The sequence below is a fragment of the Limtongia smithiae genome (assembly GCF_038497785.1).
Source record: "Limtongia smithiae strain NRRL Y-17922 unplaced genomic scaffold V1518scaffold_4, whole genome shotgun sequence".
Lineage (NCBI taxonomy): Eukaryota > Fungi > Ascomycota > Lipomycetes > Lipomycetales > Lipomycetaceae > Limtongia > Limtongia smithiae.
Window position 1 is genome coordinate 692,090 of NW_027117625.1, and position 22,777 is coordinate 714,866.

General features: G+C 55.5%; 11 protein-coding genes and 1 non-coding gene across 12 annotated transcripts; 7 read left to right on the forward strand and 5 right to left on the reverse strand.

The window, feature by feature from the left end:
• Positions 1 to 239: 239 nt before the first annotated feature.
• Positions 240 to 2,752, forward strand: V1518DRAFT_437566 (P-loop containing nucleoside triphosphate hydrolase protein; the record flags this gene model as incomplete). Its single annotated transcript, XM_066906328.1, has 2 exons — positions 240 to 369; positions 423 to 2,752. The coding sequence occupies 2 exons, from the start codon at positions 240 to 242 to the stop codon at positions 2,750 to 2,752; spliced, it is 2,460 nt and encodes an 819-aa protein (XP_066760318.1).
• Positions 2,753 to 2,763: 11 nt separating this feature from the next.
• V1518DRAFT_415072 (uncharacterized protein) lies at positions 2,764 to 4,661 on the reverse strand. Its single transcript, XM_066903726.1, has 4 exons — positions 4,590 to 4,661; positions 4,013 to 4,397; positions 3,726 to 3,954; positions 2,764 to 3,674 (listed from the first exon to the last, which is right to left on the reverse strand). Exons 2-4 carry the CDS (start codon positions 4,231 to 4,233, stop codon positions 3,060 to 3,062), a joined length of 1,065 nt encoding a protein of 354 aa, XP_066760319.1. The 5' UTR covers positions 4,234 to 4,397; positions 4,590 to 4,661; the 3' UTR covers positions 2,764 to 3,059.
• V1518DRAFT_415074 (DNA-directed RNA polymerase III, subunit Rpc31) lies at positions 4,655 to 5,849 on the forward strand. The gene is made up of 4 exons (XM_066903727.1): positions 4,655 to 4,910; positions 4,968 to 5,193; positions 5,246 to 5,642; positions 5,718 to 5,849. Exons 1-3 carry the CDS (start codon positions 4,803 to 4,805, stop codon positions 5,584 to 5,586), a joined length of 675 nt encoding a protein of 224 aa, XP_066760320.1. The 5' UTR covers positions 4,655 to 4,802; the 3' UTR covers positions 5,587 to 5,642; positions 5,718 to 5,849.
• Positions 5,635 to 6,771, reverse strand: V1518DRAFT_415076 (uncharacterized protein). The gene is made up of 2 exons (XM_066903728.1): positions 6,420 to 6,771; positions 5,635 to 6,367 (listed from the first exon to the last, which is right to left on the reverse strand). The coding sequence occupies exons 1-2, from the start codon at positions 6,758 to 6,760 to the stop codon at positions 5,701 to 5,703; spliced, it is 1,008 nt and encodes a 335-aa protein (XP_066760321.1). The 5' UTR covers positions 6,761 to 6,771; the 3' UTR covers positions 5,635 to 5,700.
• A 6-nt stretch (positions 6,772 to 6,777) lies between these two features.
• On the reverse strand, positions 6,778 to 8,214 carry V1518DRAFT_415077 (tryptophan synthase beta subunit-like PLP-dependent enzyme). The gene is made up of 4 exons (XM_066903729.1): positions 8,019 to 8,214; positions 7,783 to 7,967; positions 7,591 to 7,725; positions 6,778 to 7,536 (listed from the first exon to the last, which is right to left on the reverse strand). Exons 1-4 carry the CDS (start codon positions 8,038 to 8,040, stop codon positions 6,859 to 6,861), a joined length of 1,020 nt encoding a protein of 339 aa, XP_066760322.1. The 5' UTR covers positions 8,041 to 8,214; the 3' UTR covers positions 6,778 to 6,858.
• On the forward strand, positions 8,149 to 9,824 carry V1518DRAFT_415081 (uncharacterized protein). Its single transcript, XM_066903730.1, has 2 exons — positions 8,149 to 8,503; positions 8,555 to 9,824. The coding sequence occupies exons 1-2, from the start codon at positions 8,322 to 8,324 to the stop codon at positions 9,576 to 9,578; spliced, it is 1,206 nt and encodes a 401-aa protein (XP_066760323.1). The 5' UTR covers positions 8,149 to 8,321; the 3' UTR covers positions 9,579 to 9,824.
• On the reverse strand, positions 9,614 to 10,500 carry V1518DRAFT_236662 (cytidine deaminase-like protein). Its single transcript, XM_066900963.1, has 3 exons — positions 10,329 to 10,500; positions 10,170 to 10,274; positions 9,614 to 10,114 (listed from the first exon to the last, which is right to left on the reverse strand). Exons 1-3 carry the CDS (start codon positions 10,371 to 10,373, stop codon positions 9,650 to 9,652), a joined length of 615 nt encoding a protein of 204 aa, XP_066760324.1. The 5' UTR covers positions 10,374 to 10,500; the 3' UTR covers positions 9,614 to 9,649.
• V1518DRAFT_415084 (amidase signature domain-containing protein) lies at positions 10,332 to 12,354 on the forward strand. The gene is made up of 4 exons (XM_066903731.1): positions 10,332 to 10,878; positions 10,938 to 11,034; positions 11,089 to 11,841; positions 11,894 to 12,354. Exons 1-4 carry the CDS (start codon positions 10,596 to 10,598, stop codon positions 12,297 to 12,299), a joined length of 1,539 nt encoding a protein of 512 aa, XP_066760325.1. The 5' UTR covers positions 10,332 to 10,595; the 3' UTR covers positions 12,300 to 12,354.
• Positions 12,039 to 15,363, reverse strand: V1518DRAFT_415086 (6-phosphofructokinase). The gene has a single exon (XM_066903732.1). It carries the CDS (start codon positions 15,260 to 15,262, stop codon positions 12,341 to 12,343), a length of 2,922 nt encoding a protein of 973 aa, XP_066760326.1. The 5' UTR covers positions 15,263 to 15,363; the 3' UTR covers positions 12,039 to 12,340.
• Positions 15,364 to 15,776: 413 nt separating this feature from the next.
• V1518DRAFT_415088 (riboflavin kinase-domain-containing protein) lies at positions 15,777 to 16,610 on the forward strand. Its single transcript, XM_066903733.1, has one exon. It carries the CDS (start codon positions 15,943 to 15,945, stop codon positions 16,489 to 16,491), a length of 549 nt encoding a protein of 182 aa, XP_066760327.1. The 5' UTR covers positions 15,777 to 15,942; the 3' UTR covers positions 16,492 to 16,610.
• Positions 16,611 to 17,381: 771 nt separating this feature from the next.
• V1518DRAFT_415093 (uncharacterized protein) lies at positions 17,382 to 20,011 on the forward strand. Its single transcript, XM_066903734.1, has 3 exons — positions 17,382 to 17,892; positions 17,958 to 18,269; positions 18,627 to 20,011. Exons 1-3 carry the CDS (start codon positions 17,739 to 17,741, stop codon positions 19,688 to 19,690), a joined length of 1,530 nt encoding a protein of 509 aa, XP_066760328.1. The 5' UTR covers positions 17,382 to 17,738; the 3' UTR covers positions 19,691 to 20,011.
• A 1,279-nt stretch (positions 20,012 to 21,290) lies between these two features.
• Positions 21,291 to 21,465, forward strand: V1518DRAFT_t23. The gene is made up of 2 exons: positions 21,291 to 21,332; positions 21,430 to 21,465. It is a non-coding gene; the product is annotated as a tRNA-Gly (tRNA).
• Positions 21,466 to 22,777: the final 1,312 nt, after the last annotated feature.

Genomic DNA, 22,777 nt, shown 5'->3' on the forward strand with positions numbered 1-22,777 from the left:
GGCCGGCACAGGCACATGATATCTCGCGTGATACCCCAGACGACTGCATGAACAATTCTGCGCTGATTTTGCTACGCAATGCAGCGCGGAGCCGCTGCGCGGCGCACTTGCTGCGCTGCCCATTGCCGCAGCGGCCACCAACGGTACTCTCCTACTGGCAAAGCCGTCATTACGCCGCCGCGCCGGCTGTTAAAGGCAAGGCGGCGAAGAAAGCGAAAGCGAACGAAGCAGTGGCTGCGATGGCGGCGGCTGCGGCGACGAATATTCAGACGGTGCGAAACATTGGAGTCATTGCACATATCGACGCCGGCAAGACGACGACGACTGAACGAATGCTCTATTACAGCGGCTACACAAAGCATATTGGCAGTGAGTTATATTTTGTTATGTATAAGAGAAGGTAAATGGACTGACAATTATAGACGTGGACGAGGGCGATACTGTCATGGACTACCTACCCGCCGAACGCAACCGTGGCATCACAATCACCTCCGCCGCGATTACCTTTGACTGGAATAACCACCGCGTGAATCTAATCGACACGCCAGGTCATGCCGACTTCACATTTGAGGTCATCCGCGCCATTCGCGTGCTCGACGGCGCGGTAACGGTGCTTGACGGTGTGGAAGGGGTGGAGGCTCAAACCGAGACAGTGTGGCGGCAGGCGGCCGAGATGGGGATCCCGCGCATCGTGTTTGTCAACAAGATGGATCGCGAGGGCGCGGGATTTGGTCGTGCCGTGCGCGAGATCGTGGGAAAACTACAGGCGCGCGCGTGTATAATCAACATGCCGCTCTACAAGACTAAGATTGTTGACGGCATGACGACGGCGGTGTTTTGTGGCATTATCGACGTGATTGGGATGAAGTCGATTGAATGGATTCCAGGCACGGATGGTCGAGAGTTTGTCGTGCTCGAACTCGAGGGCGAGAATCTCGACGAAGCGCGCAAAGCACGCGTTGCGCTTGTTGAGACGCTAGCCGAGATCGACGACACGATGGTCGAAAAGTTCCTCGAGCTCGATGACGACCACCTCGCGATCACACCTGCTGATATCAACGGCGCCCTGCGCCGGTGCACATTGCGGAACCAGATTGTGCCGGTGCTGTGTGGCGCCAGCTTCCGCAACATCGGTGTGCAGCCGCTGCTCGACGCCATTGTGAACTACCTACCCTCACCCGCCGACAGACCACAGGCGATGTTACAACCATTGGCGGCAGAAAACAAGAAAGCCTTACTTGCGCGTAACACAAAGTGTGGGTGCGCGCTCGCGTTTAAGGTGATTCACGACAACCGCACTGGCAAGATCCTTGTGTTCGTGCGCGTGTATGCTGGCGTGTTGACTACTTTTGCAAAGTTGTGGAATAACTCCAACAAGACCGAGGAGCGCGCTCTGAAGCTCTCTCGAATGTACGCGGACGAATCCGTCGATATTGAGGAGATCCCCGAGGGCCATATTGGCGTCATTTCCGGCACAAAGGAAGTCCGCACCGGCGACACCTTACTATTTGCTACGGGAACAACGTCGTTGGCGGCAGCGAGAGCTCCGCTTGCAGGTATGCAATTACTCCCCATCGCAGTACCCCAGCCTGTGTTCTTTGCGTCCATCGAGCCGAAAACTGTGTCCGACGCGCGTCCACTTGAACAAGGTCTCGAGACGCTGCTACGCGAAGACCCGTCGCTGCACGTCACGATCGACAAGGAAACCGGACAGACACAGCTCAGCGGCATGGGCGAGCTGCATCTCGAAATTGCTAGCGACAGGCTCGTGAACGACTTGAAGGTCAACGCGTACGTCGGCGCGATACAAATCGCGTACAAGGAGTCGCTCGAGGCGCGGTATGACGGCATCGCGACGCCAGTGACGAAAGTCTATAGTAAGGCTACGATGGCGAAGAGTAGCCCGGTTACTGCTACCGTCACACTTGCGGTGCGCGCGGTCACGAAGGACGCTCTTGCTGAGCTGGAAGCCGAAACTGCTGCTGCTGCTGATGCGGTCGCTTCGACGTCATCCAAAGGCAGCAAGTCCAACACACGTACACCCGCCATCGAAATACCCCCACCACCGCCCATACTCGACCTGGGCGAGAGCAACACCCTCGTCTTCCCTGACGGCTTCACAATGCCATACACCACATACCCGCACATACAGCCACAAGAACTCCTCTCCGCTCTCATTTCCGGCGCGACCGCCGGCCTCTTCCGTGGTACCCGCTACGGCCTGCAAATCCACGCGTTGCAACTCGTGCTCTCGAGCTTTGCACTCGACCCTCCCGATGCGCCGTCCGCGAGCGTGCTCGCACCGGCGCTGCGGTTCGCAGTCGCCGACGCGTTCGCGCAGGTGCCACAGCAAGCGAAGGTACTCATGGAGCCTATCATGCAAGTCACAATCACGGTCGCCGAGGAGGACATTGGCGGCGTCATGTCGGATCTCTCGTCTGCGCGCGCGGGTCGTGTATATGCGCTTGAAGACGAGGCTGCTGCGACGACCACATCCGGCAACGATGGTGTGGGTTTGGACGCAAACGCGATATATACGCCGCCGGACGCGACAGCACATCTGGGAAAACACAACGTGCGCCACGCGCGTAGCAAACGACTCATCAAGGCGATGGTCCCACTGCGAGAAATGGTGGGCTATCTCAAACACCTACGTTCGATCACGCAGGGTCGCGGCACGTTCACGATGTCGTTCGAGCGCTATGAACGCGTCTCCCGCGAGCGCGCAGAAGAGATCTGGAGCAGTTTGTAGGAGATATTCTCTTTTTTGTAAATAGTTTTTATATTACTAATTCTTTTGTCCTACCATCCGCGGGTGCAAGGTATCGTAATAATCGATCGATCGCCACTAACAACAAGGCTTTACTAACTATATGACGCCACATAATAACTACATTTATTTTAGCCAACTCGGAATAGCAATGCATCAAGCTAACACCCACACTTAGCAGTCATAGTTTTAAATATAGACAAAGAAGGGAAGAGGATAGAGAGACGCTATGGGAGTTTGAGAGAAAGAGAAAATAGATATACTGCAGCAAAGGGAAAACAAAGTGCAATCATTTCGCCGGTACAGCTTCCGCAGACTCAGCGGCCACAGGCTGAGCCTCGATCTCGCTGTCGATCTCGGTCTTCTCCTGCACGTCCGAATCGATGGCGATTCGGATAAACACGCGGCGCCCGTCGAGCTCCTTGCCGTTCAGGGCATCAATGGCCTTCTTCTGCTGCTCCTCGTTGGCAAATTTGACAAATCCGTAGCCGCGGCATCGGGGCGAGATACCCTCTGATGCGTACTTCGCCTGTAGCCGGCGCGGCAGCTTTGTGGTTATCACATTGACGGACTCGGGCTCGAGCTCGGCAAAAAACTCTTGCAGCTTCTCGGATGTGCATGACCAGGTCAGGTTGGAGACAAACACAGTTGTGGCGGACGGCGAGCCCTCTTTTAGCTTCTTCACCGCCGCAGCACGCCGCCGTGGACGAGTGGACTTTGCGGGTGGCGCGTTCTCGTCGCTGGCACCAGCACCATTGACGGCAGGAGCCACAGCCGGCGTGGCTTCTGAAGCAGCTTCTGTGGTAGACTCGGGCTCAGCCTCGGTCTCTGCAGGAGTAGTCGCGTCCGCGGCAAGCTCAGCCGTCTCGGACCCCGCCTCAGCAGTAGGTCGTGCACGGCGGCGCTGGGGCACTGTTAGCACAAATTTAAGAAGAGTCATCAGAGGGAAACTGACGTTGCTAGTACGCGGGGTACGGGGCCGATTTGGGTGGCGGCTGGTCCGGTGTTTTGCCTTGTCAGATTTGGCCTTAGCCGGCTGGAGGTAGAGGGTGCGCTCGCCGAGAACCTGGCCGTTGAGAGCCTCGATGGCCTTTGCGGCATCTTCGGGGGTCTTGAAGTCGACGAAGGCATAGCCGCTGTTCATACTCGCAGCGAACTTGTGAGGGCGCAGTGCTATTGTTTCACTGGAGCGTCGCAGATCAGCAAGGAGTACGAAACACATCAACGGGATAGGTAACATACACAGCAAAGTCTGCCAGTAGAGCTTCAATCTCTTCCTTTGTGGTGCTGTAGGGGACGTTTCCTAGAAAAGTACGACGCTTGTTCTCAACCGCGGAGTCGCTGGAGGCCTCGACCTCGTCGGCCATGATGTCATCATCGACGGGGGCGTCAGCGATGGTTGTCGTCTCAAGGGCGACGATAACCTCAGGGATAGCGGGGACAGTCTCTGATTGGGATGTCATGGGTGATGTGTTTTAGATGGGCGGGCTGGCACGGAAGGAAGGGATAGAACGCGGAGAGGAGAAGGGTGCGGGGGACAGAATCAGGCGCGACGCGTGCGAGTTCCAGGCGAATTGGGACACGTGAAGAGCCGAGATTGGACGCAAACGGAGGCGCGAAATGGAATCTGGATGACGAAGGGGAAGGTCAGCGGGGGTGACGACGGGATCAAGGCGGATCGCGGGAGGAGTAGATGGTGAAGCAGGAGAAGGAGCGGTGCGCGTGTGACGACGCGCCCGCCGCACAGGGGCCGCGTGGCCTGTGACCGTGCGACACGCCAGAATGCGTGCCGACGCGCAGACGGCAAGAAAACACGTACCGTGCGATGCGAGGCGGGGATGTGGACGGATCAGGCGGCGGGGGACGGGCACAAGAGAGATGGCGATGGAAGCGAAGGCGTGAAGCAGAACCAAGGCGGCAGTTCTCAGCACGGCCATAGTTCGCGGCACGCGCCCTGACCCTATCTTGCATTGTTCCAGCAACTCACAAACCTCCCCAGTCTCCGCCTCCTTCGCCAACGCACTCCGCATCCATGTCCTTTCGCGGCGGTCGTGGTGGCGGCCGCGGCGGCTTTGGCGGTCGTCCAGTTTTCTTTGGCAACGATATCAAGCCAGACTTCCGTCCTGCTGACCGCTATCCTGTGCGTTCACTTTCTTCGGCCTTACAACCGTTCTGTGTACATACTTAGCCGTCCTAGACCTTCACACTACCCCTCCAGACTCCGCCGACAGAATTCGAAGCCCGCGCAATTCGTCAGTTTATGCAGTACCGTCGCGAGCTTCGCGAGTCGGCTTTCTTCGTGGTCGAGCGCAAGCGCGGCGTCGTTGAGTACGAGGGCGGCATCAACGACGGCATCAAGCGCTACTCTGACCGCTACCTGAAGCGCCGCAAGACCGGTAAAAACGTCTCCGACCATCCTTATAGTATGCATTTAACGTGCAACTTTGTTCATCAATCCCCACTGACCGCCGCTAGTTATTGAGTTCTTCCCGGACGAGCTGCATGCCACGCTGGGCGTCAAAAGCTCAGCCACCTCGACAAAACCCAAACGTCGCCAAATCGACCTCGCCCAGTTTCGTGAGGCAGAGGACGAAGCTGAGGGAGCTGATGGTCATGAAGGCGGCGAAGGCGACGAAGACGCCACTGGCGCTGCGAACGCTAACGGCGACGACGAAGATCCAGACAATGATGACGGCGACGACGACGAGGACGAGTTTGAGGAGGACGAGGAGGGCGACTATAATGCTGAAAAGTACTTTGATGACGGCGAGGACGACGACTTTGACGATGGCGGCGACGAGGAGGCCGCGTACTAGACGACTCATTTACGATCAGCATCTCTTGGCGTTTGGGCTCATATTTTTCTCCAAAAGTTTGTATAATTTAATTCAAAATTTCAATCCAAAACTGTCGTCCTCGAATATGCTAGCTTACTGCGCCTCTGTAGCGCTCAGATAGCCCTTCTCCACAAGAATCTTGTCCGTCCAACTCCACAGCTCCTCGGCGAGCTTTCGGTCACTGCCGGTAGCCGAGCACGACGCCTTCTTTGCGACCGGAATAAAATACGATCCGTTATCGGTCTCCGGAGTCAGGCTCTTGTCCACAGCGCAGTAAATGCTCGTCAGTGCGCCTGTTTCTGTCGAGATGCCAATGACCTTATCCAAAATCTTCATCGTTGGAATTCCAAACCACCGCACCAATCCTCCCAGGACAGTGCTCTTGCCCAGATTATCATACAATCCCGTGTCCGCAATCACCCCGGGGTGCACCACGACAGTCAAAATCTGTGGGTACCGTTTGGCGAATTCCTTCGTGAAAAGGACCACCGCGAGTTTGGACTGCGCGTACCGGTTGCCCATGTTTGTGACCTCCATGCCATCTTTCATGTTGGGATCGGCGAACATGAACTTTGTCGCGAACTTGTGAGCCAGTGACGACACATTGATCACACGCGGGTGTTCTGCTTTCTCTAGCATCGGTAACAGCAGCCTTGTCAGAAGGAACAGACCGATGTAGTTCACCTGCAGCGTCGACTCGAATCCATCGTCCGACTCGGTGTACGGTGCATACAGAGTTCCCGCATTGTTCAGCAAAATACTGTATAGTCAGTCACGATCACTCTCAGACAGCAGTATGGCGTCGCACTCACTCCAACTTGGGTTCCATCTTGCCAAACTCTTTGGCAACTTTGACCAGCGACTTGAGATCCATAAAGTCGCATTCCAGCAGACGCACATCATACGTGACAACCGCCTTCGCTGCAACATCCTCGGCCTTTACATCGGCCTTGGCCTGCGTGCTTGCCTGCAACGCCGCAATCTCCTCCAACAGGGCGGTACCTTTGGCGGCGTTGCGCACAGTCACGTACACACGGGCGCCATGCCGCGCAAACTCGCGCACTGCGACCTTGCCTATGCCGCTCGTGCCGCCGGTCACTAGAACCGTTGTCGGGGCTTCGAATGTGGAGATATCAGCAAGAGAGAACGTCATTGCTGCTGATTCAGAACTGCAGTTGCATAATAGATAAATTGGTGCTGATATCTACCTTGGGGTAAGGGTAAAATAAGCACCGCATCACTCACTGGACCCTAGATCCCTGCCAGCAGCTGCCCCGCCTTGTCCATGTCCACGTTACCCCCCGTCACTACAATCCCAACGTTGCCCGTCACACCATATTGTCGCCACGCTGTCGACAGCACTACAGCAAGTGGCACGGCAGATGAGGGCTCGACCACGATCTTCATGCGCTCCCAGATCAGACGCATCGCACTCAGGATCTCTGCCTCGGTCGCCGTAAATATTTTCTCAACGTTCTGCTGGATGAGCGGGAAGTTTATCGCCCCAACAGGTGAGCGCAGACCGTCCGCAATGGTCGCTGTCGTGGGGACTATAGCCACTCGCTCTCCGCTTGCAATGCCTCGGAAGCAATCGTCTGCCATAGCTGGCTCGGCAGCAAACACTCTGACTCCAGTACCTTGCGCGGCAAGTGCGCATCCAGCAAGCAACCCACCGCCACCAACCGGGACCACAACTGCGTCGAGTTTCGCATTCAACTCGTTGCTGGTCTGCTCAAGCAGCTCGAGCATCACCGTACCCTGGCCGAGAATGATGTCGGGGTGGTCGTACGGCGGCACAAAGATCGCGCCGGTATCACGCTTAATCTGCGCCGTCATGGCGTCGCGGTCTGCTGATGAAGGGCCCGACAAGTACACTTCCCCGCCGTAGCCTCTCGTTCCTTCGATCTTAGGTTTGGCTGAGCTCGCGGGCTGCGGTCATGGTTAGTAGTACTTTGCAGTTGCTTACGATAGTAAAGGACACACCATGACAATGTAGGACTTTGTCCCCTTTGCGGTTGCGGTGATTGCCAGTGCTTGAGCGTGGTTTCCCGACGAATGCGTGACCACACCGCGGCGCAGCTGTTCTGGACTCAGCTTCTCGAGAGCATGGGTCGCGCCCTGTGCGAGTGTCAGTCAGCACACCGCTTTCGCGTCCGTAGTGATAGTAAAGTCTACCCGCAGTTTAAACGCGCCTCCCTTCTGGAAGTTCTCGCACTTGAAAAACAAGGTCGTCGGGCGGCTCTCAGTTGACGCGATCAAGGAGATGGACTCGCACGTCAGAACAGGCGTGCGCTTGATCTTGTTCATGATCAGCGCGTGCGCCTGCACTACACCCTGTCGTGTCAGGTCCGGAGCTACTTCTGCGGGGCTTGTGAATAGGAACGAATTGCATATACGATCATGGAACATACTAGCTGTACCCTGGTCGGCCATGATGCTGTCAGATCAGTCACGCTGCGATGTGTATGGGTCGCGCCGCTGAGTCCGCAATTGACTTGCTTGTGAGGAAGAGATATCGAGAGTGTGATCAAGTGCTTGAGATATACGCTATGGAGTGTTGCAGTGACTAATAGACCAATATCAGCTCGAGAAGGTTGCTGTGACTCCTCGCAACGTTTCCCCAGATTCACCACTCCCAAGCGCCGGATATTCATCGGTATCGGCTGTCTGTCTCCACCTCATTTCACTTACACTGCTCACGCACACGACCGATAATGCTGCCACCAAGCGCTTCTCTCCACAGTGCAGTGACGACGGCGAATGCCTTGCGCATGTCGACCACACTGCTACAGCGCAGCGCAGCGCCCGCAATGTCCAGCTTCATGCGTCGCCAGTTTTCTGCCGAGGCAAAGGCAATTGTGTTTGCAAACTACGGCAAGCCGCTGGACGCTCTACAGTAAGGATCATCACAGGCAATATGCGCGCAATACCAAGACTGACGGTACAGACTGCATACGTTCCCGCTACCCGACCTCTCAGACGATACGATTCTCGTCAAGTTTCTCGCCTCGCCGATCAACCCCGCCGACGTCAACCAGGTTGAGGGCGTGTACCCCTCCAAGCCCCCGTTTCTCACCACAGCGCTGGACTCCACTATCCCGCTTGCGATTGGCGGCAATGAGGGTGTCGTCGAGATCCTCGAGACCGGCAAGGAGGTGACCGGGTTCAAGCCAGGCGACCGCGCGACAATGCGCCATACGCTGTTCGGCACTTGGCGGACGCACGCGATCGCGCTTGAGAAGGATTTGACCAAGATTCCGTATCCCAGCAACGAGATCTCAGCGCTGCAGGCTGCGACGGCGTCGGTGAACCCCACGACTGCGTACAACATGCTGACCGAGTTTGTAAAGCTTAGTCCTGGAGACTGGTTCATTCAGAACGGATCAAATTCCGGCGTTGGCCGTGCAGCGATCCAACTGGGCCGACTATGGGGCCTCAAGAGTATCAACGTCGTGCGCAACCGGCCTGACATCGACGTGCTCAAGGACGACTTGTACTCCCTCGGCGCGACGAAGGTAGTCACGGAGGAAGAACTCGCTGACAAGGGTTTCCGAAAGACGATCAAGGAATGGATCGGCAAAAGTCCACTGAAATTGGCACTCAACTGCACTGGCGGCGACTCGACCACCAACGTGGCGCGACAGCTCACGGAAGGCGGCCATCTTGTCACGTATGGCGGCATGGCGCGCAAGCCTGTCACGATGCCGGTCAGCTTGTTTATCTTCAAGGACATCAATCTGCACGGGTACTGGTTGACTCGCTGGTCGGATTCGCATCCCAACGAGAAGGAGGCTATTGTGAACGAGATATTTGAGCTCATCAAGACCGGCGAGCTTAAAGACGTGCCTGTGGACGAGTGGGTTTGGACGAAGGACATGACTGATGTTGAGAGACTGGAGACGTTCAAGGCTGGTGTGGCGGCATATATCAACGGCGCGCAGGGACGAAAGCAGGTCTTGGTTCACAAGTAGACGAAGCATATATTTGCAGCATTAAAATCAACATCATAGTACGCCCAACACCTTAGTCCATATTTGAGAAGTCAATTCTTCCTTTCAGCAGTGGTATCCGTGATCGTCGTGACCTTGGCGTTGTTCCCGTACATCGTTTCAATAGCCAACGGCGACACATACTTTCCAAGGTCTAAGTCCCCAATATCGGTCTTCAACTCCCTCATCTTCTTCACCTTCGGCACCGGGGCCTTTTCATTCTCTTGCAAATAAAACCTGCGCAGTAGCATAATCGCTTCCTCGCGCGCAAACCCAGGAAATGCAGGGTATGCAGGGTCGACGGCGAGGTCTGAGTTCACGCTCAGCACGCTACCGCAGCCGCCGAATCGGTCGTTGCCGCAGCCAAAGTAGACGGCGCGGATCTTCAGCTGGCGCAATGCACTTGCGCACATTATACATGGCTCGACAGTAACGTACAGGGTTGTGTTTTGGAACACGCTGACAGGGTGGGATTTGAGGATGTGCTCGATGCCGACGAATTCGGCGTGACGGGTACCCTTAATATGTGAGACCTCGAACGCAAATGAAAGCACCTTGCTCAAAACAACATACGCAAAGCGACCGATTTGTATCGTTCATGCCCTCGGCTATGACTTTTCCTTCATAAACGAATACACAGCCGACTGGCACTTCGTCGGACTCGAGCGCAAGGGTCGCCTGGGAACATATGGTTATCACCGCAGTGACTACTAACGCAACTCAAATACTTACCATCCTAATCGCCTCGTTCATGAATTTTAGATGCACCGACGTCATCGCCCTTGCAATATCTGCCAGAGAGCTACTGCTACGGGTGCATGTGCCGTGTTCAGCTGAAGTCGTCCTCGAGGATAAAGAAGTGTAGACGAGATAGGGTCAGGTCTTAATAACCTCCAACCTTAAATTTTCAGGGTTCCGAGTTCGCTTTCCGCATCACCAAACCCAGCTACGACCCTCCACTCCACGTCCACGCCCCTCCACCGGCCGCCGTGAGTTCCAATGGCCTCCGCAGCTGCCGTTGCGCGCACAGCGCTGCTGACAGACGCGATGCATTCAATGCGCATGATTGCGGAGCTTAATCCGCGACTGAATGCGGTGATTGCGGCGCGGAGCGAGCAGGAAGTTATCGAAGACGTAGGTGAGGCGACAGAGACACTCTTTGCTGCTACCGCGCCAGAAGATGCGGCCAAGATGTTGCCACTGCAGGGAAGATTGCTTGGGTTGAAGGATACGTTCTCGACGACGTGGGGGTACACTACTTGTTGTTCGAATATGCTGCGGAGTGAGTTGCACGAGACACGCGATGTCGATGGAGCGCATAACTAACCTCTGGTCGTGCAGATTACAAAGCCCCATACAACGCTACTGTTGTCGACAAGCTATCTAGCGCTGGTGCTGTATTTATTGGCAAAACAAATATGGACGAGTTCGCAATGGGGTAGGCATTCTCTCACCAGCTCGGAACCACTCCTACTCACTAACGTTGCAACAGGACCGACAACATCCACAGCATCTTCGGTCCGCCACTAAATCCCCTTTACCCGAAGCCCCATTCCACCGGCGGCTCCTCCGGCGGCAGTGCCGCTGCGGTCGCAAGCGGCATGTGCTACGCCGCACTCGGCACCGACACCGGCGGCTCCGTCCGCCTGCCCGCCGCATACTGCGGCGTGGTGGGATTCAAACCGTCCTACGGCCTGATCTCGCGATGGGGTGTCATTGCGTTTGCACAGAGCCTTGATACTGTTGGCGTATTTGCGCGCGATGTAGGCGCAGTCCGAGACGTGTTCCACGCGATCACAGACTATGACAACAAGGATCCGACCTCAATATCCCCGCCATTACGCAAAAGAATCGCAGACGCCACTGAAGCTGCGAGGAATACACGCAAGAAATACAAAATTGGCGTGCCGTACGAGTTCATGGTCGACCGGCTCTCGCCCGTGGTCCGGGCCGCGTGGAAGGAAGTCCTCCTAAAGCTGCGAGCTCAGGGCCATATACTGCAGTTCGTGTCATTGCCGGCGATGCGCAGTGCGTTGCCAACGTATTATATCCTTGCGCCGGCGGAGGCTTCGTCGAATCTCGCGCGATATGACGGCGTGCGGTTTGGGTTCCGCGGCGAGGCGGATCGGGACCAGGACTGCGAAGATGGCGCGCCAGGCGTGCTATACGGCGAGACGCGGAGCAGAGGGTTTGGCGTCGAAGTGCGTCGGCGGATTCTGCTCGGTAACTACAACCTCTCATCGGGGCGAGTATTCTGTTTCCCTTATCACAAGTGATAAGTGCTAACTTGACCGCAGTGCTATGGGAAATCACTACATCCAAGCTCAAAAAGTCCGGCGCATAATTCAACAAGACTTTAACAGCATCTTCGCGCTTGAAAATCCGCTTCCTGATTTGAGAACTCCGAGCTCGACCGAGCACCCCGCCGACCAAGTTGACTTCCTCGTCTCGCCGTGCTCGACAAGCACTGCCCCATCGCTGGCGGACATCTACGCGCAAAAATCACCACTCGATGCATACGTCAACGATGTGCTCACTGTACCTGCAAGTCTCGCGGGGATTCCTGCGATAAGCGTGCCGTGGAAGTTGGATGGGGAGGCGTCGGTGGTGGGTATTCAGATTATGGCGCAGTATGGCGATGACGAGCGCTTGCTTGATGCGGCGGAACAGATCATGAATCTGCAACAGCACGCACAAACATAACTAGATTGTACATACATATAACGCACTACATACGGAACAGTTTATGGCTGCTCGGAAACCCACTCCCGGCCCGACAACACCTCGGAGACCTGCTTCAGCTTACTCCAGAACCCATTGCGCGGCCGGCGATTCTCGAGCTCCGTCTCGTGGTCATGCAAAAACTTGACGCTCGAGAACACGACCTTGGCGCCGCGGATTCCAATCACGGCTGCCGTGTCCTCCGCATTGTGCTCGCGGTCGGCTTGGTGCTGCTCCATGAATTGCACGCACTTCACGGCCAGCCGGGTAGCGCGGAGACGGTCCATCGGGGACGGTATGCCGCCCTGTTGCAAATGGCCGGGGTTAGCCGTACGCGCATCGTAGCGGCCCTTGGCTTCCTCACGGATGATATCGGCGATAAGTTCGGTTGTGAACACTTTCGACGATTTCTCGTTGCGCAGGAAGAGCTTGCCGCCACGGTTTTGGCCACTGTCGTGCGCGAAATTCTGGTCTAGGCATCTGAGATCGTTCTCGAGCATTGTAAGATTAATGCCCTCTTCGGGAGTGTAGACCGCGAGCGCGCCGACGCAGAGACCGGCATATGTAGCCACGTAGCCGGACTTTCCGCCCTGCACCTCGACAACAAATACGCGGCGACGCGTGGCGCTCGCGCTCTGCTTGATCACGTCACAATAATCCACCAAAGAATTCAAGCAGGTATCGCTGCCCACAGAGTACTCCGTTCCCGGCACATTGTTCGAGATCGTCGCGGGAAGACACACCATCGGGATCCGGAACGCGGGGTAGAACGTGCGTGCTTCTTCAAGTTGGTACAGCGACATGAAGGCCTCGAACCCACCAACAATCATGAGCCCGTCAAATTCATGCTTCTGGAAATAGTACGCGACCATACCGAGATCAATATCGGGCAGATTTCGGTTCGTGCCGATTTCGGAACCACCCCGGGTAACCCAGTTTTCGACATCCAGCCAGTTCAGCTCGCGCACAGAGTTATGCCGCACGAGCCCGGAAAATCCGTTATGGATTGCATAGGGCTTGTGTCCGCGAGACAAACAGTAGCATGTCGCCGCGCGAGTGGCGGCGTTCATTCCGCCGGCAGGAGCGCCGATGTTGATGATGGCAATCTTCAGACGCTCGGCTTCAGGTAACTTGGTGGTTTCATCGTCGATATTGTTGATGGCGCCGAACGCGCGCCAGTACTCCTCAAACTCGGTGTCACGGAGCTGCATGGCAGTCTTGAAGTCCTTGCTCTGGATAGCGGTGGCGACGCTCTTTGTCATGAGAACGGATTCAACGAGAGGCTTGCGCGAGATCTTGTTCTCGTTGATGCAGACCATAGGCGAAGGTGTCTCTGGAGTGGACTCGAGAACGGCGTCAACGGCATCAAAGCCCTGGAGAGTGGACAGTAGTCTATCAAAAGCAACCGCACTACCACCGCGCTGGACGTGCCCGAGAGTAGTGATACGCGTATCAAGCTCCAGACGCTTGACCAACAAGTTCTTCACATCTTCGGCCGTGATTGGGTTGAGTTGATCATCAATGGCACCTTCGGCAACAATGACGATGGTTTTTCTCTTGCCCTTCTTGCGATGAGCATCGACGATAGCACAGATCTCGTCGCCCCAGTGTTGCGCACTAGGAGGCTGCTCGGGAATGAACACATAGTCGGCACCGGTAGCAATGCCAGCCATCAGCGCTAGCCAACCGCAGTGTCTGCCCATGACTTCGACGACAAAGGCGCGGGAATGAGAAAGCGCGGTGGCGTCAATGTAATCAACGGACTGGCAGATACGCGTGAGCGACGAAAAGGCGCCGATGGTCGCGTCCGTGGAGGACATGTCGTTGTCGATAGAGCCCACGAGGCCGACTATAGTGAGGTGCTGATAGCCGGCGGTCTGCTCGCGCGTGAGCTTGCCAGTTGAGACCAGCTCGTCCAGCAAGCTAGGCCACTCGGCTCTGAACAAATCCGCACCAGTGAGCGAGCCGTCACCGCCGCATACTATCAACGCGTCGATGCCGTTAACGATCATATTTTTGGCCGACTCGAGGCGGCCCCAACGCTCACGGAAAGATGCACAGCGCGCGGTGCCGATGAGGGTACCGCCTTCAGACAGCCAGCCACGCACGTCGAGCCAGCCCATCTGTTTGATCATGTCGCCGCCGCGGACGAGTCCCTCGTAGCCTTCGTAGATGGCAAACGGAACACAACCCTTGCTGATCGCGGCCCGCACGACAGCTCTAACCGCGCCGTTCATACCAGGAGCATCGCCACCAGAGGTGATGATGCCGATTTTTTTCTTGTGGGGAGGAGCGTCGTCGGAGGTCGAGACCGCAGCAACAGCAGCCACGGCTAGATGCTCGGTCAGCACAGCGCTGTCGGCGAGCTTCAAAGGCGGCGGGGTGGCAGAGGCAAAGGGATTACTCTTGCAAGTGAATCCGAGAAGCGTGCCAACAGGATCATGCGCATAAACCTCGACAGGCTGGGTATCCGACGGCAAAGCCTGATAGAGCACATGGTGCTTCTCGAGCAGCTGGATGACAAGGTCGATGTAAGGCGTGTAGAGAACGAGAGCAGCGGTCTGGCCGCGCCAGTCACGCTCCCTTTCCATTTCAGCGAGGGCGTCGGGCTTGTGAACGGATGGCACGAGCCTGAGCTTGATGGTGGCATTTTGGCCGTCGTGAGACTGGGCTCCGGAGGAGTAGAGCCAGGACTCGCGGACAGAGTCCAAGCAGTGATCGGTGTGAGCGAGCGCGGAGCGATCGCGACGGTCGTAGACGAGGAGCTCACGAAAGCCGAGATCGAGATAGAAGTTGAGGACGATGCGGAAGAGGTCCTCGTCGGGGGCGATGATGGACTGGAAAGACACACCGTGGACGAGCGACGCCAGAGGCGTGGAGGAGGTGCCATCGAGGGGCTTTCCGTGGGATCTGCCCAAGGGCACGAAGTAGGGGGAGGAGGGCATGGTAGCAGCCGCAGAGAGACGTGCGGACCTGCCGCTGGCTATGAGGACTGCTGGTGGGAAGAAGGGGAGCTTGACGGGGAAGAGCGCGCCCGAAGCAAGATCATGTGAAGTTTTTTAGGCGGCGCGCGGAGTGCACCGCAGGACGCCGGTTGCATTCTCGGCGATGTGGTCGGCAGCGGACGCGCCAAGCCGTGTGCTCCATGTTTCCAGCGCGGTAAACTGCATTCGCGATGGCGGGGCCGGTCGCAGCGAAGACCACGCTCGTCGTCGCAGCTGTCGCGATGTCGCCTGGAAGTTGAGACAGTGGCGTAGATAGCACTTTAGAGCTGGATGGATGACGAACGACTGGGCCACAACTGCGCGCACATTGCGAAGTTTCCTCTGACTGCCGGGGAAAACACGATTCACGAGTTCCAGCTCAAGGAAAATACAAACTACAGAAGAACCGGCCGTGAATACCATGGTTTAGTCCTAGATCGATGCCAGAATGGTTTGTAATCGGTTAGAAGCGAGTCGACGATGACCACAGCCGAGCCGCACGCTCAGAAAGTCGCGCTCAATTGCAAGAGCGGACCACACCGCTCGCGACATATCAATCTCGACCACCGTCGGCAGGCTGAGTGACAAGTCAATTCCTCCGCGCTCCCTTCGCCCTTTGCATTGCACCGTCTGAGCCCATAATGCCGCCACAAGCACCGTACCCGGTCTTCATTTCCTCGCACGTTATCGGAGGGTTTGGTCGCGGGTCGGCCGAGCTGGGGATCCCCACAGCAAACATCCCGCCAGAGGCGCTGATGGCGTCTGCTATGCCCAAGGGCCAGACGGGCATCTACTTCGGGCTGTCGAAGATCACCGGCACGTACGGCACGTTGGTGCGGCACAAGGCGGCGGCCGAGGGCGCGCCGCCGTCGAACGAGATAGTCAAGTCGACGAAAGCGATAGCGACCGCAGATGCGACGGTGCTGCCGATGGTGATGTCGCTAGGATGGAACCCATTCTACCAGAACAAGGAGCCGAGCGCGGAGATCCATATTGTGCACAAGTTCCAGGAGCAGTTCTACGGCGCGGACATCAAGATAGCGGTGCTGGGGTACATCCGGCCGGAGTCGAACTTTGTGAGCGTGGAGGCGCTGATTGAGGAGATCATGAACGACATCCGCATTGGCAAGGAGACACTGGCGCTGGAAGGGTACAGGGAGATCGCGGCAGACGCGTTCTGGGAGTCATAGAAGACGCCGAAGCGACGCGTGTCCGGCGCACAGGGCGGCGCGCGGCGGAGATTGTTCATTTGAGGCGGCCGGAGCACGAGAGATGAGAGTATGAGCAATGACGAGTAACAAAAGTCCAGAACAGGGCCGCAGTCCGGAAGCGGTGACTGGCGAGGCGGAGCAGCAAACCCTAAGCGCCAACGCACCCACGTGATACCCTGCGCCGATGCATAGCGCAGGGCGCAGTCCGTGCGCGTGGCGCGCGCGGCGGTGGCGGTGCGAGGCGGTGCGGTCCGACTCTGCCGGTCCCCCCGTCGATCATCCCGTCGGCACGAGTAGTTGCGAGCGTACGACGAGCAGCGGGAGCAGTTGCAGACGGCGCCGCCTGCAGCGAGGAGAGGAGAGGAGCAAGACCAGGTGCATCTCACGTCTGGCCGAATTAGGGCCAAGGCACGGAAGTGCGAGCCGGGATGTGAGGTGTGTGGACCGGTGACGCTAGCTCCAGGACCTGGCCCTGTCCGCTTCTGCGCATTCCTCACCGCGCCGCTCCCTGCCAGGGTCGCACTCTCGGTGCCGGCGCTGTGTTGTGTTGTGCCTGCACGCCCAGCGCTCAGCGAGCGCGTGCTCCGCCTCCACTTGCCGCCACTGCCGCCGCAAGACGGCACGGCAGCACGTAGAGCCGGCGACCTGCACCGGCCCTGGGACGCGCTCGCAGCATCATCGCTCGCAGCATCGCGGCGGCGGCGGCGGCGGCGGCGGCGGTGGGGGTCCGCGGGCTGGTCCTGGCGGTGCCAGGTCACGACGGAGTCACACGATCACAATTGGCGGCTTCGTGGCGCGGAACGCACGCCCCGTCCGCCGGCGACGCGCGTGGACGGTGAAGCAGCCGGACGCTGATGTGCGCTCCACCGCCAACTTCCTCTGCTCCCCCCGTCACGTCCCTCCCTCCACCGCCCTGCCCGCGTCTCCTTCGGCCTGCCGGCATCGCCTCGTACCGCACCGCTTGCGTGCGCGCCCTCTAGATCGCCTTCTCTCCGCCGATCGCAGTCCGCTGTGAGTGACCGCTTGTCGGCCCGGTCGTGCCTGGTTCCTCAGCTGTTCGAACTCCCGCAGTTGAGGCCCCCATTCTTCCGCCGTTGCTCACCACGACTGGCCCGCCCCGTCTACCGTCCTGTTACGTCTCCTGTATACCTTGCTCGACCATCTTATGGCTTGCTGTTAAGTGCCCGCCCTTCCCGCATCTCTCTCTCCCCGCCCTGCACTCGTCAATGCGTCGCTCCCTCTCCCCCCGGCACCAGCAGGGCATCCCTCGGCCGGCCCTGCTGCTATGGCTCATTGTGTCCCTGTTTCTGGCCTGCGCTAGTGCAGACAATGTCTTCACCTACTGCTCCTCCGAAAACACCGGCAGCGACTACTCGGCTGGTGCGTCCAATGTTATTCAGCGCCGCTACACTTGTAATCCCTGCTCTGCTGACCTCCCCCCACAGAATACAGCATCTACCAGTCCTATGGCCTCTGTCTCGATACATGCGAGGACAGCTATAGCTTTGCGATCCTGCAGGACTCGGACTGCTGGTGCTCCAACGTGATGCCTGGCTCGACAGAGACACTCTCACTGTGTTCCGTTGATGCCTGCCCCGGTTATCCGAGCGATCCATGCGGAAACGCCGCTGAGGGCCTCTACGGCTACATCCAAATCAAGGCGGCCTCCAGCACTGCAGCCGCAGCCTCCTCCACTGAGGCCGCGTCGTCCACCACTACTGACACCACCACTTCGTCCACCACCACTTCGTCCACCAGTACGTACTCCTCGTCCGCCGTGCCAGCTCAATCCACAGCCCTCACATCTTCATCGTCATTATATGTCTCAACGTCACCATCAACATCATCTGCATTCTCTTCCACGTCATCATCTTCCTCTTCGTCCTCGTCCTCCTCTTCCTCCTCTTCGTCTTCCTCTACTTCCTCCTCTTCTTCCTCCTCTTCGTCCTCCTCTTCTTCCTCCTCTTCGTCCTCCTCCTTAGCCCCCTCTTCCACTTTCTTCACATCCACTCTACTACCAATTTCCTCATATTCCTCCGTTTACTCATCACAATTCTACTACTCCGAGCTGGTATCCACTTCACAAGCCCCATCTTCTGATCTGTATGCTGCAGAGACGACCTCGACGAAGACGACATCGACAACCTCCTCTTTGACCTCAACGTCTTCTACTGCAGATCTCACCACATCCACGACGTCCTCAACGACCACAACATCGAGCAGAACGTCGACTCCTACGAGCACCACTTCGACAACCACATCCAGCAGCTCGCTGATTGTTACCTCAACAAGTAGCTCGTCTTATGCAGAACTCACAACTAGCACGCCTGTTGTGAGCACCGAGGTATATGCGACCTCATCTTCGTCTGTGTACGACACATATGACACGACTTCGTCTGTGGACACCAGCTCGGATGTGGCGGTTGCAACGGAATCAGCAACTACCTCATCTGCCGTGTCATACTCAACCATCGAGCCGAGCTCGACCTCAAGTTCAACGTCGACTGAGCCCGGAGCCGTGATCGTCTCTGTTGTCACTGTGGTCGGAGCTACACGCACGCTTGTTATCACACAGACTCTCAGCACTGTCTCCTCGTCAAGTGCACAGTCGTCCACGACAGACAGCGCATCTGCGTCGGCCACAGCGGCTTCCGTCTCGACTTCCTCCGAGAACAACGGCTCGACCAATTCGTTCTGGTCAAGCAAGGGCAAGGTAGCCGGGACATTTGTTGCTGTCGGCGTTGTTGTCTTGCTTCTCTTTCTCTTGTTGTTGTTACTGCTCCTTATTCGACGCCGGCGGCGCAATAAGGAGAACGAAGATGATGATATCAACGGCGGCTCGCCACACACTCCCCGCATGGCCGGTCTTGGAGTCGTTCCCGGCCGCGGACTGTCTACAAGCCGACGACGACAGTCCTCTTCCGGACTCGCAGTACTCGGTCGCGGCAGCGGAAGCAGCGCCAGCGGCTCCGGCCAGCAGTACGAGGACGAGAAGCGGAAAATGGCTGCATACGGCGGCGCATATGGCGCTCCCCCACCACAGCCCTACCAGGTTGACCAGCGCATCGACCCCGGTGCCATGTACGCGCAACATCACAACAAGTCGCGTGGCAGTCTCCATGATGAGTACGACTACTCGCGAAAAGTCCTTCGCGTTACGAATCCGGATGATGACTAAGCGTTTGGTGAATGCTACAAAAGTATGACACATTCTAATGTGAATGAGGTTGGTTGGAAGATACAGGGCCCAGGATTACTGCATTGTTTATTGGGACACATTTTGCTCTTCATTTGTTTTTGCATGGGAGTTTATAATTTTTGTTTTGTAACACAGAAACCCAACTGGAGGCACGTTCGTCGGAGCTAACTTAGATGTAGCTTTCACTCATTTACTTTGCTTGGTTGCATTTTCTTATGTATCACATCTCATACCATGTAATATACTCTGGTAGTTAATCTAATATCTAATGCTCAGTTGAATTTGCTACTGAGGATGTGGAGTACTGATTGGACCTACCGTCACCTATTTTATCAGATCGTGCCAACGCGACGCTTCACTCACTGGTAGCAACTCGTCGCGTTGGAATTTTCTAAGTAAATAATTACGCCCAGATCGCCGGATACAGGCACGTGGCGTGAGGCAGGTCAAAATGCGTGTCTACCACGGCGAAACTGGTGCTCGTTTGATTTATGATCCGCGCGTGTGTCACGTCGCTTCCCTGACGCGTCCACCAGGCGTTGCGCCGCCAAGAGGGAGCTCTCCAACCAACCATCGTTAGGGGGTTCAACTCAGCTGCCGGCACTTAGCTACAATCTATAGACATACCACAAGTAACTTAACTATGACTACTTAAACGAGCCGAACCAGTGTGGTATCATATGAATACGATTGCCACATGACGGCTAACTAATCTGTTGCAGACCCATCAGTTGAGTTAGCAGTTACCTAAATCCTTAATACTACATAACTACTCGGCCTACGTAGAAGCAAACGTTAGTTAACCATTTCAGTTTATCATTTAGTGAATTATACAATTTGAGGCTAGTTAACTACTAACTAACCGAACAGCTTCGATCGTGATACAGATGGCAGTTGGCATATCGGCCATCTGACTTGTCGGCATGGATAATGGGCACCAGTTTAGTTAGCAGAAATTAATTATCCGTAGTAAGACACGCAAACTTTAACTAATTCTTTCGAGTGAAACTGTTTGGGGAGCCTCTAAGTAATTATGATACACTGGCTACTATATAGGAGCTTCCACAGGGGCATCAGTTTAGTTATTATTGACTATCTTGCACACCAGCGCTATGTAACTGCTCGGTCCACGCAAAGGCAAGCTTTAGTTACCCACTCGGTGAACAATTTTCTTTCGAGTGACAACCAATTTTAGTGAACACATCAACTGCTAATCGAACTACCCTACCAACTCACTCGCACTCTCTCGGCAAGCTTACAGCACAAAGTGTGTAGCAACAGAATGTAGTTGTAGAAGTTATCCAAATTGCTCACTGAATGACTTGCCAACCGCCAGCAACGAGTCTCCATCGGTATAGAGAACTAGCTACTAAACGTTGGCCCATCTGCTAATCTCGAGAACAGCGCGCGAAGCCAACCGGCCGAGATTTGCTGCTAAATTTAAATAAAGGACCTTACAAGCTATTGATTGTACGCATGACTTCACAAATTACTTCAACTTACATTACATGAAAACTATTGAATCCTGTTACCCTACCTAAGCTGACTGACATGCGCATATTTTTTTTAGAATTTTTAGGCTCTAGTGGCGCAGTGGTTAGCGCATTGGTATGTGCTCCCAGTGAAATTCGTTGCAGATTCTGTTACTAACAGAACCTCCCAGTGCTTATAAAGGAATGTCCTCTATGCTTATGTCACAGTCGTTCTTCTATGAGGTTACGCGACGGTCGTGGGTTCAATCCCCACCTAGAGCATCTTTTTTTTTTTTTCCGCTAGGGAATTGTTCTCTTGGATCGAGTGTTGTGCGTGTCCGAAATCAGAGTTGTTGGAAGATGCTATTTTAGTTTGATGAATATTCCAGATCGAAGTTTTGCTAGTATGTCGTAACTCGGCTGCGCAAGCGAATTCAAATGACAGTGTCATTCAACCGCGCCTCTAACCAAGCAATCATCATTTGACCGGCTTATGACGTGATGGAAAAGTGGAACTCGAGGCCAGACGAACGCTTCGAGCAGCAGGCCGAAAAATTGGAAGCTCAGAAGTTACTGGTCAACTCGATTGCCAGTGGCCCCGGGCTACCTAAGGACGCTCACTATATCAAGTGGCGACTAGTTAAAGGCTAAGCTTTGCAAATTAGCGAACAGGTTCTTCACATAGTCTATAGTCCTACCTACGCACAACATATTATCGTCGCTCCAAACGATCTCTCTTTTACGCAAATGTATCTGAATGAACTCTGCCTGCCACTTTATGTATGATGCTATGATTGCTAGCTAAATAGAAAATCTTCCTTGTGTGTCGAGACCACAGTTTACAGCATCGGCCAGTGTCTCACTCGCCTTGGTGACGACAAATTAGTCGCTAAAATCCACGCGCAACAGAATTGACAGTTCACACTCGAGGCATCCAGTATTAGTTCAGCACAATAACTAGTCAGATTCAGTTACTATGAACCATGGATTTATGAGATTGAGCTGTTTGTCCGCCTCTTCTAGGCCACGCTGCTCTCACGACGGCACTAAGTACTGATGATAACTAATTAGTAAATTACCTATTTTGCACTGCACTAGCTGATCAACCGCCAATGGCCAATCTTCATAATTGACGTATCATGCCCTGTACAGTACTCTTTCTGTCTAGTCAAATATCACTACAATTCGAAATGTAATGCTGATTCCCCGATACGATAGCTACTTAGTAGCTCAACGCTGTAGCAGGAATCTGCAAGGGCTTCCGGAAATATACTGCAGAATACCGGCGAGCAATGTTGCACGCTTATGGCATAACTGTGCAGACGGTCACACAAATTCTAAGATTGCGGTGCTTGGCCACACATGTCAGGGAGAATGGTAAGCCATCGTTCGGTAGTAATACTGCATACTGCACTCTTCAATTGCAAATAAAAATAAGCCGTAAATATGTCTAAAAAGCTTTAAGATGAACAAAATGACGAAGGCAACGGAAGTAGAGAGAGCGGGATCCGTCGCGGAGTGAAGTGCGACGATGTTGGCGGAGATATGCCATATCTACGCATGAGCATGGTCGTATGAGGTCATGCTGATTGAT